The 15,131-nt window shown below is 51.3% G+C and overlaps 1 protein-coding gene across 2 annotated transcripts in view; it reads left to right on the top strand.

Annotated features, from left to right (window-relative positions):
- OGDHL (oxoglutarate dehydrogenase L) overlaps positions 1–11,309 on the top strand; it is a 27,758-nt gene extending 16,449 nt beyond the window's left edge. For both annotated transcript variants that reach the window (XM_040485728.1, XM_040485727.1), the window contains exons 12-24: positions 1,578–1,757; positions 2,059–2,211; positions 2,751–2,853; positions 3,370–3,498; positions 4,460–4,610; positions 5,103–5,230; positions 5,856–6,034; positions 7,782–7,853; positions 7,942–8,067; positions 8,171–8,243; positions 9,612–9,775; positions 9,949–10,103; positions 10,560–11,309. In XM_040485728.1, the coding sequence (XP_040341662.1) occupies positions 1,578–1,757; positions 2,059–2,211; positions 2,751–2,853; positions 3,370–3,498; positions 4,460–4,610; positions 5,103–5,230; positions 5,856–6,034; positions 7,782–7,853; positions 7,942–8,067; positions 8,171–8,243; positions 9,612–9,775; positions 9,949–10,103; positions 10,560–10,683 (1,737 nt within the window). In that variant the 3' untranslated portion in view covers positions 10,684–11,309. The remainder of the gene's footprint in view (positions 1–1,577; positions 1,758–2,058; positions 2,212–2,750; positions 2,854–3,369; positions 3,499–4,459; positions 4,611–5,102; positions 5,231–5,855; positions 6,035–7,781; positions 7,854–7,941; positions 8,068–8,170; positions 8,244–9,611; positions 9,776–9,948; positions 10,104–10,559) is intronic.
- Positions 11,310–15,131: the final 3,822 nt, after the last annotated feature.

Genomic DNA, 15,131 nt, shown 5'->3' with positions numbered 1-15,131 from the left:
ATACATATACATATACATATACATATACATATACATATACATATACACATACACATACACATACACATACACATACACATACACATACACATGCATACATACACATGCACATATACATACACATATACACATATACATGTACGTGCACATATACGTATGCACATGTATACATATACACATATACATACACATATACATACATATATACATATACATACACATATACACATATACATATACATATGCATATGTATACAAATCACATATACATATATACATACACATATACACATATACATGTATGTGCACATATACATATGCACATGTATACACATACACATACACATATACATATATACACACATACACATATATATGCACATGTATATGATACACATACACACATATACACACATACACATACACATACACATACACATACACATATACATATACATAAATACACATGCACCATGGAGAACGTTGTAAGGACAGGTATACAGGTGTAACTGGCACAGAGGCTGGACATGAAACTAGATGCTGCTTTTAGCTCTATAGGAACCAGTCTTAGAACACAGCTGTCACAGGCCTTTGCTCTTCAGGCAGCTGTGCTTACTAATAGCTCTTCTGAGCCTATAAAGCCCTGAGTTAATTGCCTTATTTGCATTAAGTCATTTAATCTTCACAGAATAAACCTGTGAGGTGGTAGTTAATGAGCCCTTTTCGTAGATGAGGAGACTGAGGCTTTGGGAATTTAAGTACCTTGCTCAGAATTGCACACATAGCAACTGATGGGACTGGCAGTTACCCACGCCTGCATTCTCACTACCTCTATGTAAAATGCAGGAAAAAAAAAAGGCATGATTTCCCTGGTGTTGCTGCCATCCCTGTTGGGCCTGCTGCTATGCCTAATTTAGGGGCCATTTACTCTTAAAAAAATTTTTTTTAATGTTTATTTTATTTTATTTTTTTTTTTAATTTTTTTTCAACGTTTATTTATTTTTGGGACAGAGAGAGACAGAGCATGAACGGGGGAGGGTCAGAGAGAGAGGGAGACACAGAATCGGAAACAGGCTCCAGGCTCCGAGCCATCAGCCCAGAGCCCGACGCGGGGCTCGAACTCACGGACCGCGAGATTGTGACCTGGCTGAAGTCGGACGCTTAACCGACTGCGCCACCCAGGCGCCCCTTTTTTAATGTTTATTTTTGAGAGACATTGAGAGAGACAGAGACAGCATGAGCGGGGAAGGGGCAGAGAGAGAGGGCGACACAGAATCCGAAGCAGGCTCCAGGCTCTGAGCTGTCAGCACAGAGCCCGATGCAGGGCCTGAACCCACCAACCATGATATCATGACCTGAGCTGAAGTCAGACGCTTAACTGAACCACCCAGGTGCCCCAGGGCCATTGACTCTCAGCCCTTCATGTGCCATGTATCTCCTGGTCACACCTAATGGACCTCAAGGCAAAGACAACTCCTATTTCCTTGACCCACCGGTCTCCCAGGCAGTTTCCTTGACCCACTGCCTGTCTAGCTCTAAGAATACAGAGGTGCTGTCATTTCCTCCTGCTTCTGCAGATCGGCTTCACCACAGACCCCCGCATGGCCCGCTCATCACCATACCCCACCGATGTGGCTCGTGTGGTTAACGCGCCTATCTTCCACGTGAACGCAGATGACCCAGAAGCCGTGATATATGTGTGCAGTGTGGCAGCTGAGTGGAGGAACACCTTCAATAAAGATGTTGTGGTGGACTTGGTGGGTTTGGGGCTGTGAGCATGGTGGGGAGTATATAACCTGTCCCTGCTGTGCCACGTGGGCCACGTCTGCCATATCTTTGGCAGTGAGGGCTGGGAGTGCTTCTCGGGTGGAAGGTTTAGTGCTCCCAAGAACAGTCTGTACAAAGACCAGGAGGTGGGGCATTCGGTGATAGGTGATAGTGGGGGGCTTTCAGGGGCCTCGAAGGGTGTACCCTGCCAGCTGTGCCCCAGTTGTGCAGTGACTAGGCCTGCACTGCCTGGGGACACGGACTGAGCCCCTCCCCATGCTGTCCTTGCAGGTCTGTTACCGCCGGCGTGGCCACAATGAGATGGATGAGCCCATGTTCACGCAGCCGCTCATGTACAAGCAGATCCACAGACAGGTGCCTGTGCTGAAGAAGTACGCGGACAAGCTCATTGCTGAGGGCACCGTCACCCTGCAAGAGTTCGAGGTGGGCAGGCTAGCATCATGGACACCTGGGATAAGCCTCCAGTAGAGCCGGGACCCTGGGGTAGTTGGTGATGTTGGCAATGATTTAAAGAAGTAGCCAATATGGCCTTTGTCCCTAACATCCCCTAGCTGTCAAGGACAGAGAACCAAAGACATTTACAGCCTGGTGGGGCATAGGGAATGCTGCCATGTGGGGGAAGCTCAGCCTCAGGCAGGAGTCCAGAAGACTTCTTACAGGAGGCAGGCCTGAACTGTTTGTCCTCACAGTTATCTGTGGATGCATTGGTCCTCGCGCCTTGAGGGAGCTCTGAGAGGAAGCACTGTGACTCTTTTCTGAGCCGCCTCCAAGTCCCTTGCTAAGCAGGAGGGATCCCCCTTAATTCTGAGACTTTGGCCTCTGGCCACAGGGTCCCTGCAGGCCAGCAGACAGACAGTTCTAGAATGTAGTGAGGAGGACCAGGGTTTACGAGTCTGGGTTGATCCAGCCTCTAGCTGTCTGGGCCATCAATACCTCAATCCCCACATTCCCCCTGATTTCAGGAAGAAATTGCCAAATATGACCGGATCTGTGAGGAGGCGTATGGCAGGTCCAAGGATAAAAAGATTCTGCATATAAAGCACTGGCTGGACTCCCCCTGGCCCGGTGAGCGAGTGGTGTGTGGCTGAGTGATTCGCCAGGGCCTGGGACCAAGGTTGCAGTGGGCCCTGGTAAGGGCAGTCACTGCCCAGCCCAGAGGCTGCGGGCTCCATCCATGAGACTCCTGAGGCTGTTGGGGGGCTGATTCCTGCAGGTGGGGTTGGGCCTGGATACAGGAGAGATGGCATGTGTAACCAGCTATTCTCTGGAAAGGGATGGCTGAACCAAAGCTGGTGGATGCCAGAGTGGAGAGAGCCTGGGGGAGGGGTGCTCAGAGGGCCTCCGTGGGATAGAGCTGGATGGCTGTGACCCTGGGCCCAGGGAGTGGTCCCCATAGGGGCCCAGGGGAAGATAGGAACTGAGCTGCGGCTGTGAGCTGTTGGCAGGTCCCGAGGGTGGGTCAGGGTTTGAGTGCAGGTGGGGTTAAGGAAGATGTGGGCCCCTGCGTCCTGGGGAGGCACGCTGACCAGGGGATCTGAGGCCCGATCACCACCCAGAAGCACTCAGACTCCGCTCTCTCAGGCTTCTTCAATGTGGACGGGGAACCCAAGAGCATGACGTGCCCGGCCACAGGCATTCCCGAGGACGTGCTGACCCACATTGGTGAAGTGGCCAGCTCCGTGCCCCTGAAGGACTTTAAGATCCACACAGGTGAGGTTGCTGTGCGGGATGGTGCTCAGGGGTCGGGGAGGGGTGGCCGTGTCCCCACTTGGTTGTTGGCACGTCGGCTGAGCTCTTGGAACCTCTTCTGCACTCTTGTGAGATGTCCCTGATAATAGTCGCTCTTAGCGTGGGCAGATGTAGAAGCCACGCTCCCTGCTGGATGCCAGTGACCAAGGCTTACGTTGGGCACCTTGGATTTTCCCAGTACCTTTGCTGGGGGTGTCTGCGGTCAAACAGAAGGAGAGCAGGGAAGCAGGGGCTTCTGTGGAGTGGGTAGTTGGACCTGGAATGTCAGGGGTGGGCAGGGGGTGGGCAGGAGTGCTGGGCCTGCTGCCGACCTGGATGGATGAGACAGGGCGACCCTGCCACTCCTTGGTGAGCCTAGCTGTACCTCCTGGCTGTGGCCATCCTGGTTGGGCAGCCTGGAAGGCCCCCAAGATGGTGTGGGGTGCCTGTACACCCTCAGACCAGCCTGTGGGAGTTCCAAGGGGATTCCTCCACAGTGTGCGTGGCAGCCCAGGCGTCTTGGGGTGCCCACTCTGTGCGCGTGTCACATGGGTCCCGTGTGGGTATAGGACCAACAGGAGCCCCACTTGGGCTGGGTGCCTGGGCTCAGATCCAGACATCTCTATAGTGCTGTGGTCATGCATAAGATAATTCCCTCTTTTGAGCCTCAGTCTCCTAGAGTGGCAGGTGACCTGTGGTGAATGTTCCTCAGTGCATGTGGCATCTACATGTGGCAGGTGCTCTCCTAGTGATGCCTGCTCCATCCCGAAGGGAGGGAAGCTGGGGATGGCGTGCTCAGTCCTGCTCATGGAGTGGGTTTCCTGCGGCCTGCCAAGGCCCTGCTCTGTGGGAGGGATGTCCGTGGAGTACATACACACCTGGGCTGTCCCAGGTGGGGTCGCCAAGTCCCTGAATCCCTCAGGCCGGCTGCTTGTTCCCACAGGCCTCTCTCGAATCCTGCGGGGCCGTGCAGATATGATCAAGAACCGGACGGTGGACTGGGCACTGGCAGAGTACATGGCCTTTGGCTCCCTGCTCAAGGAGGGTATCCACGTGCGGCTTAGCGGGCAGGATGTGGAGAGGGGCACGTTCAGGTGAGGGTGGGGAACATTCTCTGGGTCCTGGGCCCCATGGGCATTAGCCTTGTCCACATTGACCCCACGGGCTTTCTGGGAGCTCGTCTGTGCTGCTCAGAGTCTCCCAGTCAGCCCAGGAGCTCCGGAGTGGAGTTGGCTCTTCCTTCTCTTCCTGGACCATGTCTGGGGAGGCCTTATCTGGCTGAGGTAGTCACAGGTAACCCCATCAGCATCCCCAGCCCCTGCTCTTGGGTCAAGCCATCAGAAGGTTGCTGGGCCACCTCTCTGACCCTGTGGGATTACCACTGGGAAGGGAGGCTACCTGGAGGAGAGACCAGATTGCTCTGGCTTCCCAGGATCTTCTTCGTGTGGCCATCCTATGGAATTCTGTCTGATTTCCTGGCACAGTGACAGAGGCTTGCCTGCCTCCTGTTACCTGGTCCACCTGCTGTGGGTGAACAGGTGGTAATCCACCTGCCCTCCATCCCTTCCCCATCTGTCTCTCTCTAGTCACCGGCACCATGTTCTCCATGACCAGGAAGTTGACCGGAGGACGTGTGTCCCCATGAACCACCTTTGGCCTGACCAGGCCCCCTACACTGTGTGCAACAGCTCCCTCTCAGAGTATGGAGTCCTGGGTGGGTCAGAACTCTGCCTGCAGGTCAGATGGGCCCTGAGATGCCTGGGGACTGGACAGGGTCTTGCACCCCAAGCTATCCTAGCTTTATTGTTTTGACCATGACCACCCCTGCACTGCACCCAACAGTTCTATCTCCAGAGCCCCTCTCCAGGCTCTGGGCTCCTGGGACTATGTCCCCTGTACTCTCTCTCCCTTTGCTTGACCTTTAGCTGGCCTGCTTCCTCCCTCGCTGTCTCCTTCCAGAGGCAGAAACCCTGAAGAGACCAGCCCCCCACTCCCTCCCTTCCCCTCAACATCACTGCAAATATTTTGGGGGGTTCCTCTTGGCAGATGGCTCCTGCTGCCTCCCCACGGTATCTTTGGACTTGGCTCCTTGTCTAGATAATGCTAAAGCTGGCTGTAGGTGAGGTCGGAGCTGAGGGTGGGCATCTCTGGGCGTATTGTCATCTCCCAGGAAGGAAGATTCTGGCCTTTGGGCCCAAGGAGTCCCCTGGCTCTTGCTGGCCTGCTGGGAAGGATGGGTGGGGGCAGGGAGAGTGTATGAAGAAGAGCTGGGTTTGAATGGAGCCACTGCCACTTGATGGCAATGTGTGGCAGGCTCTGTGTCTGTGCCTTCTGTTTAGGCTTTGAGCTGGGCTATGCCATGGCAAGCCCCAATGCCCTGGTCCTCTGGGAGGCTCAGTTTGGTGACTTTCACAACACGGCCCAGTGCATCATCGACCAGTTCATCAGCACCGGCCAGGCCAAGTGGGTGCGGCACAACGGCATCGTACTGCTGCTGCCCCATGGCATGGAGGGCATGGTGAGGGCCATTGTGGTGGCTGGGGGCTGGGTGGGCTGTTGCACTCCTGGGAGAAGGTGGGTGGACCCTTGGCCTCCAGCCAGGTTGGGGGGTGTTTTCCTTCCGGGCCCCTGGAACACACGGGTCTGCTCAGGTTGGGGCCTGCGTAGGTCTGCGTTGCTGCTGTGCTGACATTGCTGTCACTAGCAGTAAAGTCGCTGATATGTCTGAGGATTTGCTCTGGGCTGGGTGCTGTTTAAAACCCTCTCTGTGAGCTCTTCCAGTGCTTACAACAAATTAATGAACCGGGTACTGCTCCCGGTTTCCAGATGAGGGAAACTGAGGCACAGAGAAATCGAGTGGCTTGCCCAAGGTCACACAGCTAGAAGCTGAGGTCTGAATGTCACGCTGTGCCATCCTGCCAGTCCTGTGGTCTTCTCCTGAGTGACCAGTGTGTGTGCCGCCCACAGGGAAGAGGGAGGATGTGCAGGCCCGTGGGGGAGGGAAGGGGAGGAGCAGAGCCCTTAGCCTGACCAGCTGGGGGGATGGGAGAGCTGCACCAGCTCCAGGGAAGCTTCTGTGACCTCTGCCTGGCTCTGTGACCTGGGGCAGGGCCTTCCCCACCCTGGATGATTGGGCTACAGTGGATGTCCCTTGAGGGCCTGTTCAGCTTGGACTGGTCATCTAGTCAGGGACCGATCACTATTATCATCACCGAATGGCTGTTCAGAGCCAGGACTCCCTGTGCTGAGCATCTTTTTTTTTTTTTGAGAGAGAGCACCCGCACACTGCATGAGTGGGGGAGGGGCAGAGAGAGGGAGACAGAGGATCCGAAGTGGGCTTTGCACTGACAGCAGAGAGCCTGTTGTAGGGCTGGAACTCACATACTGTGAGATCATGACCTGAGCCGAAGTCAACAGTTGGCTGCTTAACGAACCGAGCCACCCAGGTGCCCCTGTGCTGAGCGTCTTGAGCACCATGTGTAGTCCTGTGGGATTCTCACTACTGGACTGGGTGGTCAGTCTTGTGGCCCGTTTCACACTTGAAAGAAGTGGACTGGCCCTGCCCAAGGACATTTAGCTGGAGAGGCACAGGGTGGACCTTGAGCCAGGCTGGGTGGGGAGGGTTGGGTGGCCTGCCTGTTGCCGTGGCACCAGGTCCTTGGGGCTGTGGGGCAGGTCGCCCTCATCTCATGGGGAGCCGCCTCCTGGAGGTCAGTGTGGTGTTGTCTTGCTGCTGCCATGGAGCGGAGCAGCCCATGTGGGCGAGAGCAGGAGCAGGAGTCAGGGTTCGAATGTGCCTCCTGTGGCTGAGTGACTGTGGGGTTGTTCCTTCATCTCTCGGCCACTCACCTTCATCTGCAAAGCGAGGAAACAAATGTCTACACCATGGGGCTGCTTTCAAGATTAGTGAGTGTTGTGTATTTGGTCCATAGAGCTGTGACTAGCACCCAGCAGGTACTCAGTAAATGGTAACTGCTGTAGGTCAGAACATTCAGGAAAAAGCATCTCACATTGGCCTTTTTGCCTGTCCTTCCTGCCCTACACATTCACGTGTGCTGGCTCTAGCCAGACCCTCCTCTGAGAATGTCCTCTCTACTCTTCTTCCACATTCCTGGTCCTTTACTGTGGTTTGGGCTCCAGAGAGAGAGGGCATCTCCTCCAAGAAGCCACACAGACTTTCCCCTGAGCCCTGGGCCTTTGCAGGGCCAGGGGTCTGTCCTGTGTGACACTTAGGCCAGCCTGTGCCATGTAGCACTTGTTTTCAGGGCCCGGAACACTCCTCAGCAAGGCCTGAGAGGTTCCTGCAGATGAGCAACGATGACTCCGATGCCTACCCCGTGAGTAGTGCCCTCCCTCCTCCGGGGCAAGGCCAGGGCACGCGGGCCACGGGCCGGCCACCTCCCAGCCATACCCCGGCCCCCCCAGGTGTTCACCGAGGACTTCGAGGTGAGCCAGCTCTACGATTGCAACTGGATTGTTGTCAATTGCTCCACACCGGCCAACTACTTTCACGTGCTGCGCCGCCAGGTCCTGCTGCCCTTCCGCAAGCCGGTGAGCTGCCTGCCCTACTCACCGCCGTAGCAGTGCCGGGCCCAGCTGCGGGAACCCTGCCCAGGCAGGGCAGCTGGCAGCTGGGCACATGTTTCCCTCTTAGCTGATCATCTTCACACCCAAGTCTCTGCTGAGGCACCCGGAGGCCAAGTCCAGCTTTGACCAAATGGTATCCGGTAAGTGCCCAAGTGTGTTGGGGAGGTGGCTGATGGGGGGCCTGGTGGCCCATGGCCCTCTGCTCCTGGGACTCTTCCGTCCTCGCCTCCGTCCGTGCCTCTGCAACAGCTCCTGGCTCATTCCTCACCGGTGGCCAGGTTGGGAGTTTAGCGTGGTGGCCGCCTGACATGGTCTGGCTTGGGTCACTTGGGCTGTGAAGCAGGGCCAGAGCAGGGCGCCGGGTGCTCCCCCAGCTACAAAGCAGGGCCCACCTGGCTGTGCTGGGGGAGCTGAGATGTGGGAGGCCTGGTGGAGGTCTGACCAGTACAGCAGGGCACGGAGTATCATTCAGTTATTCATTCAGTGTTCTTTCACTCATGAACCAAATAGATACTACTGGCCCTGGGGACCCAGTGCTCCTTCCAGGAGCTTTCAGGCTCCTTTACCCAGGAGTTGAGGGCCAGATAAAGCATCTGAAGGACCAGGTGTTGGAATTGAGATGTGACCCAGGGGAGGACCAGGGAGGGGCAGATGTGGGGCCCTGACGCTTCAGAGAGCAGAGCCATCTTGGAACACAGTCCTCGGTAGTAGGGAGAATGGCAGGTGCTGGCCAGGAAGGGACTCGGCAGTGTGGACAGGTGTTTGTTTGTCACCTGTGTGTGTTGGGGCATCCCCTCTGGTGTGGGCAGGTGACTGAGCCGGCAGTTCAGAGCTCTGGCCTTGGCACTGCAGACCTCCCAGGTTGAACACCCGGTGCTGGCTTTTCTCTGCTGAGGCCTGGCAACCAGGCACCCTCTGGGCTTCAGTGTCCTCACTTGAGGGGACACTTGGGGACACTATAGTGTCTTCCTCAGAGGTTTTTGGAGCATTTTTGGCTTGGTGCCTGGCACGTGGTGTGAGCCCAGGGAGGAAAAATGTTCAGAACTTGGGACATGGTGGCCTGGCTGCAGGCCTAAGGGAGGAAGGGAGAAATGTGCGCAGCCTCCCAGACAGCTCACCTTCTAGCTTGGTGAGCAGGTGGCTGGAATGCATGCAGAAGGTAAGCGTGACTGGATGGGGAGCAGGTTGGGGGCAGATGTTGATGCTATCAGATGAGGACTTGATGTCACCTTCTCTATCCTCTCCAAGGGCTCTCCTTGTCATACCTGCCCCTCCATCTTGGCTCCAGCCCATTTCTGTCCCTTTCCTGTGACATCTCAGGGTGTCATCTGTCCCCGGCTCTGTGGTTTGGCTCAAGAGGCCACAGATCCAAACCTGGGGGGTTAGTCTCAGTGGCCAGGGAGAGCATGGGGGTGGCTCGGGATGCGGGTCCTATTCTCGAGCTGTTCTGGCCAAGCTGATGCACCTGTGGGAGGTGATGTCCCTGCCCTGCCCTGTTGGACCTCCAGGGGCCAGCTTCCAGCGGGTGATTCCTGAGGATGGGGCTGCGGCGCAGACTCCTGAGCAGGTGCGGCGGCTCATCTTCTGCACTGGAAAGGTGTACTACGACCTGGTGAAGGAGCGGAGCAGCCAGGGCCTGGAGGAACAAGTGGCCATCACCCGCCTGGAGCAGGTGCACCCCATGCCCTCACCCAGTCGGAGTGGTGGACAAGGTCAAAGCACTGGCCCCCGGGCTTTGGGCAGCATGCCAGGCAGGGCTGGGACTAGGCCCCACGAGGGGAGCTGGGGCTGTGGGCACACCCCCCTTCTCCTGGCTGTACTCTGCTTTCTCCCTGCCTGCCCCAGATCTCTCCATTCCCCTTCGACCTGATCAAGCAAGAGGCAGAGAAGTACCCGGGCGCAGAGCTGGTGTGGTGCCAGGAGGAGCACAAGAACATGGGCTACTATGACTACATCAGCCCGCGCTTCATGACCATCCTGAGTCGGGCACGGCCCATATGGTAACAAGGCTGGGGGTAGGGGTGCCTGCCACCTACCCCTTGCCTCTGATGAGCCCAAGGGACTCTGAAGGCCTGAGGCTTCATCCTGGCTCTGCCCAGCCCATTTGCTGTGTGATCCAGAACTGGCCACTGCCCTTCTCTGGACCACATTGGAAATCAAGGGGATAGTTTCATAATCCCTGCTGGCTTTATGGCTGTTGGGGACAGACCAAGGACCCCATCAGTTCCACCTTACGGAGACTAAACCTTTGTCTTCATTCTGCAGCCGGAACTGAACTAGAAGACTTGCTGCATATCTCAGAGCTCCTTTGATAATAGGCCAGTCACTTAGCCTCTTGGGACCTCAGGCTCTTCACCTCTATGGCAGGATGATGATCAGGATTAGACCCGATGCAGTCCTGGGGTAGTGGCCAGGCCAGGCCCAGACCTCCTTTTAATGTGTCTCTTCTCCCCCAGGTATGTTGGCCGTGACCCAGCGGCTGCACCAGCTACAGGAAACAGGAACACTCACCTGGTTTCTCTGAAGAAGTTTCTGGATACTGCCTTTAATCTCCAGGCCTTTGAGGGCAAGACATTTTAGAGCTGGCAAGGCCTGGCTGGGTATTGCTGTGGGACTGGCTGGTGAGGGGAGGGACGGGTGTGCTCCTGCCCAGGAGAGGGGCTGTCCAGAGCCCCAGGATAAAATAATACTCACATAAGTGATTAAGGCCAAAGGTAGGTGCTGCTGGCTTCAGTATTATGCTACCTTGGACCTTGGTGTTTGTTTATGTCAGAATCTGTTAGGACTGAGCAAGCCAGAGGGCTCTGATAGATGGGCTGTAGTTCGGGAGTGTTTCCCCACTTGCCCTGGTCTTCCTGAAATTTTTGTGTGACTTCTCCATCTGTGCTGTTCGTGTCTCTGCAGACAGCCACCCAGGAGCCCATGTCTTTGGCCCCTATCTCCCATCCTGGTAGATCTGGTTGCTGCTTACCCTGTCCTTGTTCATTTGTAGATTCAAGGAATGTTCTGTTTTGTGCTCTTAGAAATAAAGATTTCAGCAATAACAACCAGGTGAAGCAAAACCATGCCAGGTGATTTAAATGTGCTCTGTTTTATGGAGCGTGTCATAATGAGGTATGTCAGCTTCTGTGTGAAATACAGCCGCAGCTCAAGTGTACCAAAGCAGAAAACCAAATAACAGAGAAATAAAAAAGTGCTTAAGAGAGTTTTTCTGTTTTCATTTCATGTAAAACTGGGGAAGAGGCATATGGTTTAGAGAAGGTAGGGAATGGGGAGGGAGAACAAACTAAACATGTAGAGGATGAAATATCTGCCTCCATTGGACAGATTTTCTTTGGAGCACTAGGCAATGTTTGCAAATCTGTTGGCATGTCCACTCTAGCTTTTGTTGGTTTTGCTTCCCCGCAGAGATGCTGGGAAAGGTGCAGCACAGGAGGGATGTTTTGCTTTCTGCAAAGCACTTATTCATTTATCCCTTCTTAGAGTACTTTCTCTGTGCTACACTCTGAGGCCTGGGTGAAAGTTATGTTGGAGGTAACTGTGGAGGGTTGTGGGAGTCAAGGAGGCCTCCCTGGAGGAGGTGGTATTTGAAGGAAGAAGAGTCCTAAAGGAGAACCAGGAGAGATGAACCTCTCATGGAGCAGACCTAGAAATACCACAGGGTTGGGGTGGGTAGCCTAAAGGAACAATCAACCTGAAGTTGGAGAACAGTCTGTTAAGTTCCATCAGCCTCAAATAGAGCTTATTGGGATATGCTTTGAACCACACCGCAGGAGCAGGAGCATTCTTTTCTTAATGTTTATTTTTGAGAAAGAGAGACAGAGCATGAGCAGGGGACAGGCAGAGAGAGAGGGAAACACAGAATCCGAAGCAGGCTCCAGGCTCTGAGCTGTCAGCACAGAGCCCGACACGGGGCTTGAACTCACAAACTGTGAGATCATGACCTGAGTCAAAGTCGGATGCTTAACCAACTGAGCCACCCAGGCATTCCCATACCACAGGAGCATTCTAAGTGACATAAAGTAAAAATAATTACAGCTGCCTGTATCATGTGTCTGTTGTGTCCTGGACCCACTGCCGGGGTTTTGCATATGTTACTAAATACTGTTTAACCTTCATCTTGGCTTTGCATGCTGGGAATATGCCCATTTTACAGACGAAGAAATTGAGGTTCACATGAAATTATTTGCCCAGGGTCACTTGCCAAGTGGACTTGGCCTCTGCCCATAAGACTGCATTGCTGCCCTGGGGAAATCAGCTCTTCCCATATCATGTGTTCCTGGCTCCGTGGAGACCCAGTGGTCTGGGCTCTCCCTGCAGTCAGGCCGTGGCCAGCAGGGATGCACCTGGGCTAGGCAGAGTGCCTTCATACTCAGGAGGCGGATAGTTGGGCTGTCCTGCCTATAGCACACATTGCCCCTTCTTCACTCTCAAGTGTAGAAAGGCTACACACAGGCTGGTGAAGACCAGCTGGTGAGATCACTGACCTGAGGAAAACCAACCTCATGAAACGAGGGGTCTAAACTCCACAAACAAGAACTAATGCTGGGAAGTGAAATTGAGCTTACAAAACAAAGGCTTCAAATGAACTGAAATAATTTCCGGGGGGCAAGGAGGATATTGCTACTATGAAACAATAGCAGACAATGACTATATAGATATTTAGAAAATACCAAATATTGCCCAAATAACTTCAATGGATGGCCTGAATAGCAGAACGGACACAGCTGCAATGCGAAATAATACATTTGGAGATGAGGCCAAGGAACTCTCCCAAAAAATGCAGAACAGTGAACAAAGATGTATTTAAAAGAGTGCTTTAAAGAGTAAGTATAGATCCTGCAGTTCTGACATACATGTAACAGGAGTCCCAGGAGGAGAAAGCATGAGGGGATCTTGTGGTGATGGAAATATTCTTTTGACTGTACAATGTCAGAGTTGCAGTTGTGACATTTTACTGTAGTTTTTCAAGATGTTATCATTGGAGAAATTTGATCAAGGCTACACGGGATATATTTCTTACAACTGCATGCAGCTGGAGAATTATAAGAAATAAAGGAGTTTCATTTAAAAATGAATTATTTGCTTCCAGTTATCAAGTTGGGAAAACTTGTATAACTTGGATACAAATCCTTTGTCAGATATATGTTTTACAAATATCATCAGTCTATGGCTGGTAGTTTAATATTTTCTAATAGTTAAAGATTTTTATTTTCATGGAGTCCAATTTATCATTTTTAATGGTTTACAATATTTTTGTATTCTAAATAAAAAATTGTTTCTTAACCTGATGTCACAAAGATTTTCTCCTAGACAGTTCATAGTTTTATGTATGTACGTATGTATGTTTATTTGTTTTTGAGAGAGACAGAGAGTGTGAGGGGCTGAAAGAAAGGGAGACACAGAATCCAAAGCTGTCAGCACAGAGCCTGACGCAGGGCTTGAACTCACAAACTGCAAGATCATGGCGTGTGCCAAAGTCAGACACTTAACCAGCTGAGCCACTGAGGCGCCCCAAGTTCATAGTTTTAAATTTAAGTCTATAAACATACATTCTGAGTTGCTTTGCAGGTGGTATGAGGTAAGGGTCAAACTTTAGTATTTTCTATATAATACCCAACTGATCCTCAAACACCTTTAAAAAGACTATCCTTTTTATTCATTGAATTAACTTCACACCTTTGTGAAAGTATAATTATATAGCATCAAGAATATGAAAATGTAAAAAGACACTATCAATGTATAAAAAATTCCTGAGATAATTAAAAAGATCTAACAAATGGAGAGTTATGCCATGTTCAGAGATGAAAAAATTTAATATTGTTAAACACCAGTGCTCCCCAAATTGATCTATATTCCATACAATCCCCATCTAAATTACATTAAGCTGTTTTGTAGAAATTGACAAGTTGATTCTAAAATTTATATGTAAATATTTAAGAACATAGAAGAACACTATATAGTTTCAAGATTTGTTATAAACTATAACAGAAGTCTGCTGGGATATTGAATGGAATTGTGTTGAATGTATATATCAACTTTAGGAAAAAACCTTCCAATCAATATGTTCTATGTTTATGAATATATTCTATATCTATGTTCCATTTATTTATATCTTTAAATTTTACTCAGCAGTGTTTTGTAGTTTTTCAGTGTACAGGTATATCACATATGTAATTAAGTTTATCTGTGAAATATTTTTAGCCATCATAAAATTTTAAATTTATACTCTTTCATTGTTTATATTGGAATGGAATTTATTTTTATATGATGCGATCATGCTTATTAGTTCTAATGGCTTAAAAATTTTTTTTTAACATTTATTTATTATTGAAAGACAGAGAGAGTCAGAGTGTGAGCAGGGGAGGGGTAGAGGGAGAGGGAGACACAGAATATGAAGCAGACTCCAGGCTCTGAGCTGTCACTCACAAACTGCAAGATCATGACCTGAGCCGAAGTCGGACGCTTAACCGACTGAGCCACCCAGGCGCCCCTTTAAAAAAAATTTTTTTAACGTCTAATGGCTTTTTAAAAATAGATCTTGGATTTTCTACAAAAACAATCATATTATTTGCAAAGAAAGTCTTATGTCTTCCTTTGCAATCTTTATACATTTTATTTTTCTTGCCTTCCTGCACTGTCTAGGGCTTCCTGTAATATGTTGAATACAAGTTGTAAGAAGTTACCTTATTCCTGTTCTTAGAAGGAAAGCATTTAGTCTTTCATCATACGGCATGATGTTAACCAAAGTATTTTCTTGGGTCCCTTTAACAGGTTAGTAAAATTTCTTCTATTCTGGTTTGCTGAGAGTTTTTCTAAGGGATGGATGTAGGATTTTAGCAATTCTTCCCTCCATTTATTGACATCGTATTTTTCTTTCTTAGTCTGTTAATATGGTAGATTGGCTTAAAAATTTTTTTTAATGTTTATTTATTTTTGAGAGAGACACACACAATGCAAGTGGGGGAGGCACAGAGAGAAGGAGACACAGAATCTGAAGCAGGCTCCAGGCTCCAAGCTGTCAGCAC

The sequence above is a fragment of the Herpailurus yagouaroundi genome, unplaced genomic scaffold (genome assembly GCF_014898765.1).
Source record: "Herpailurus yagouaroundi ecotype Mexico unplaced genomic scaffold, PumYag 163, whole genome shotgun sequence".
NCBI lineage: Eukaryota > Metazoa > Chordata > Mammalia > Carnivora > Felidae > Herpailurus > Herpailurus yagouaroundi.
Note: the sequence above shows the minus strand (reverse complement) of the source record. Positions and strands in the feature narration are given on the sequence as shown.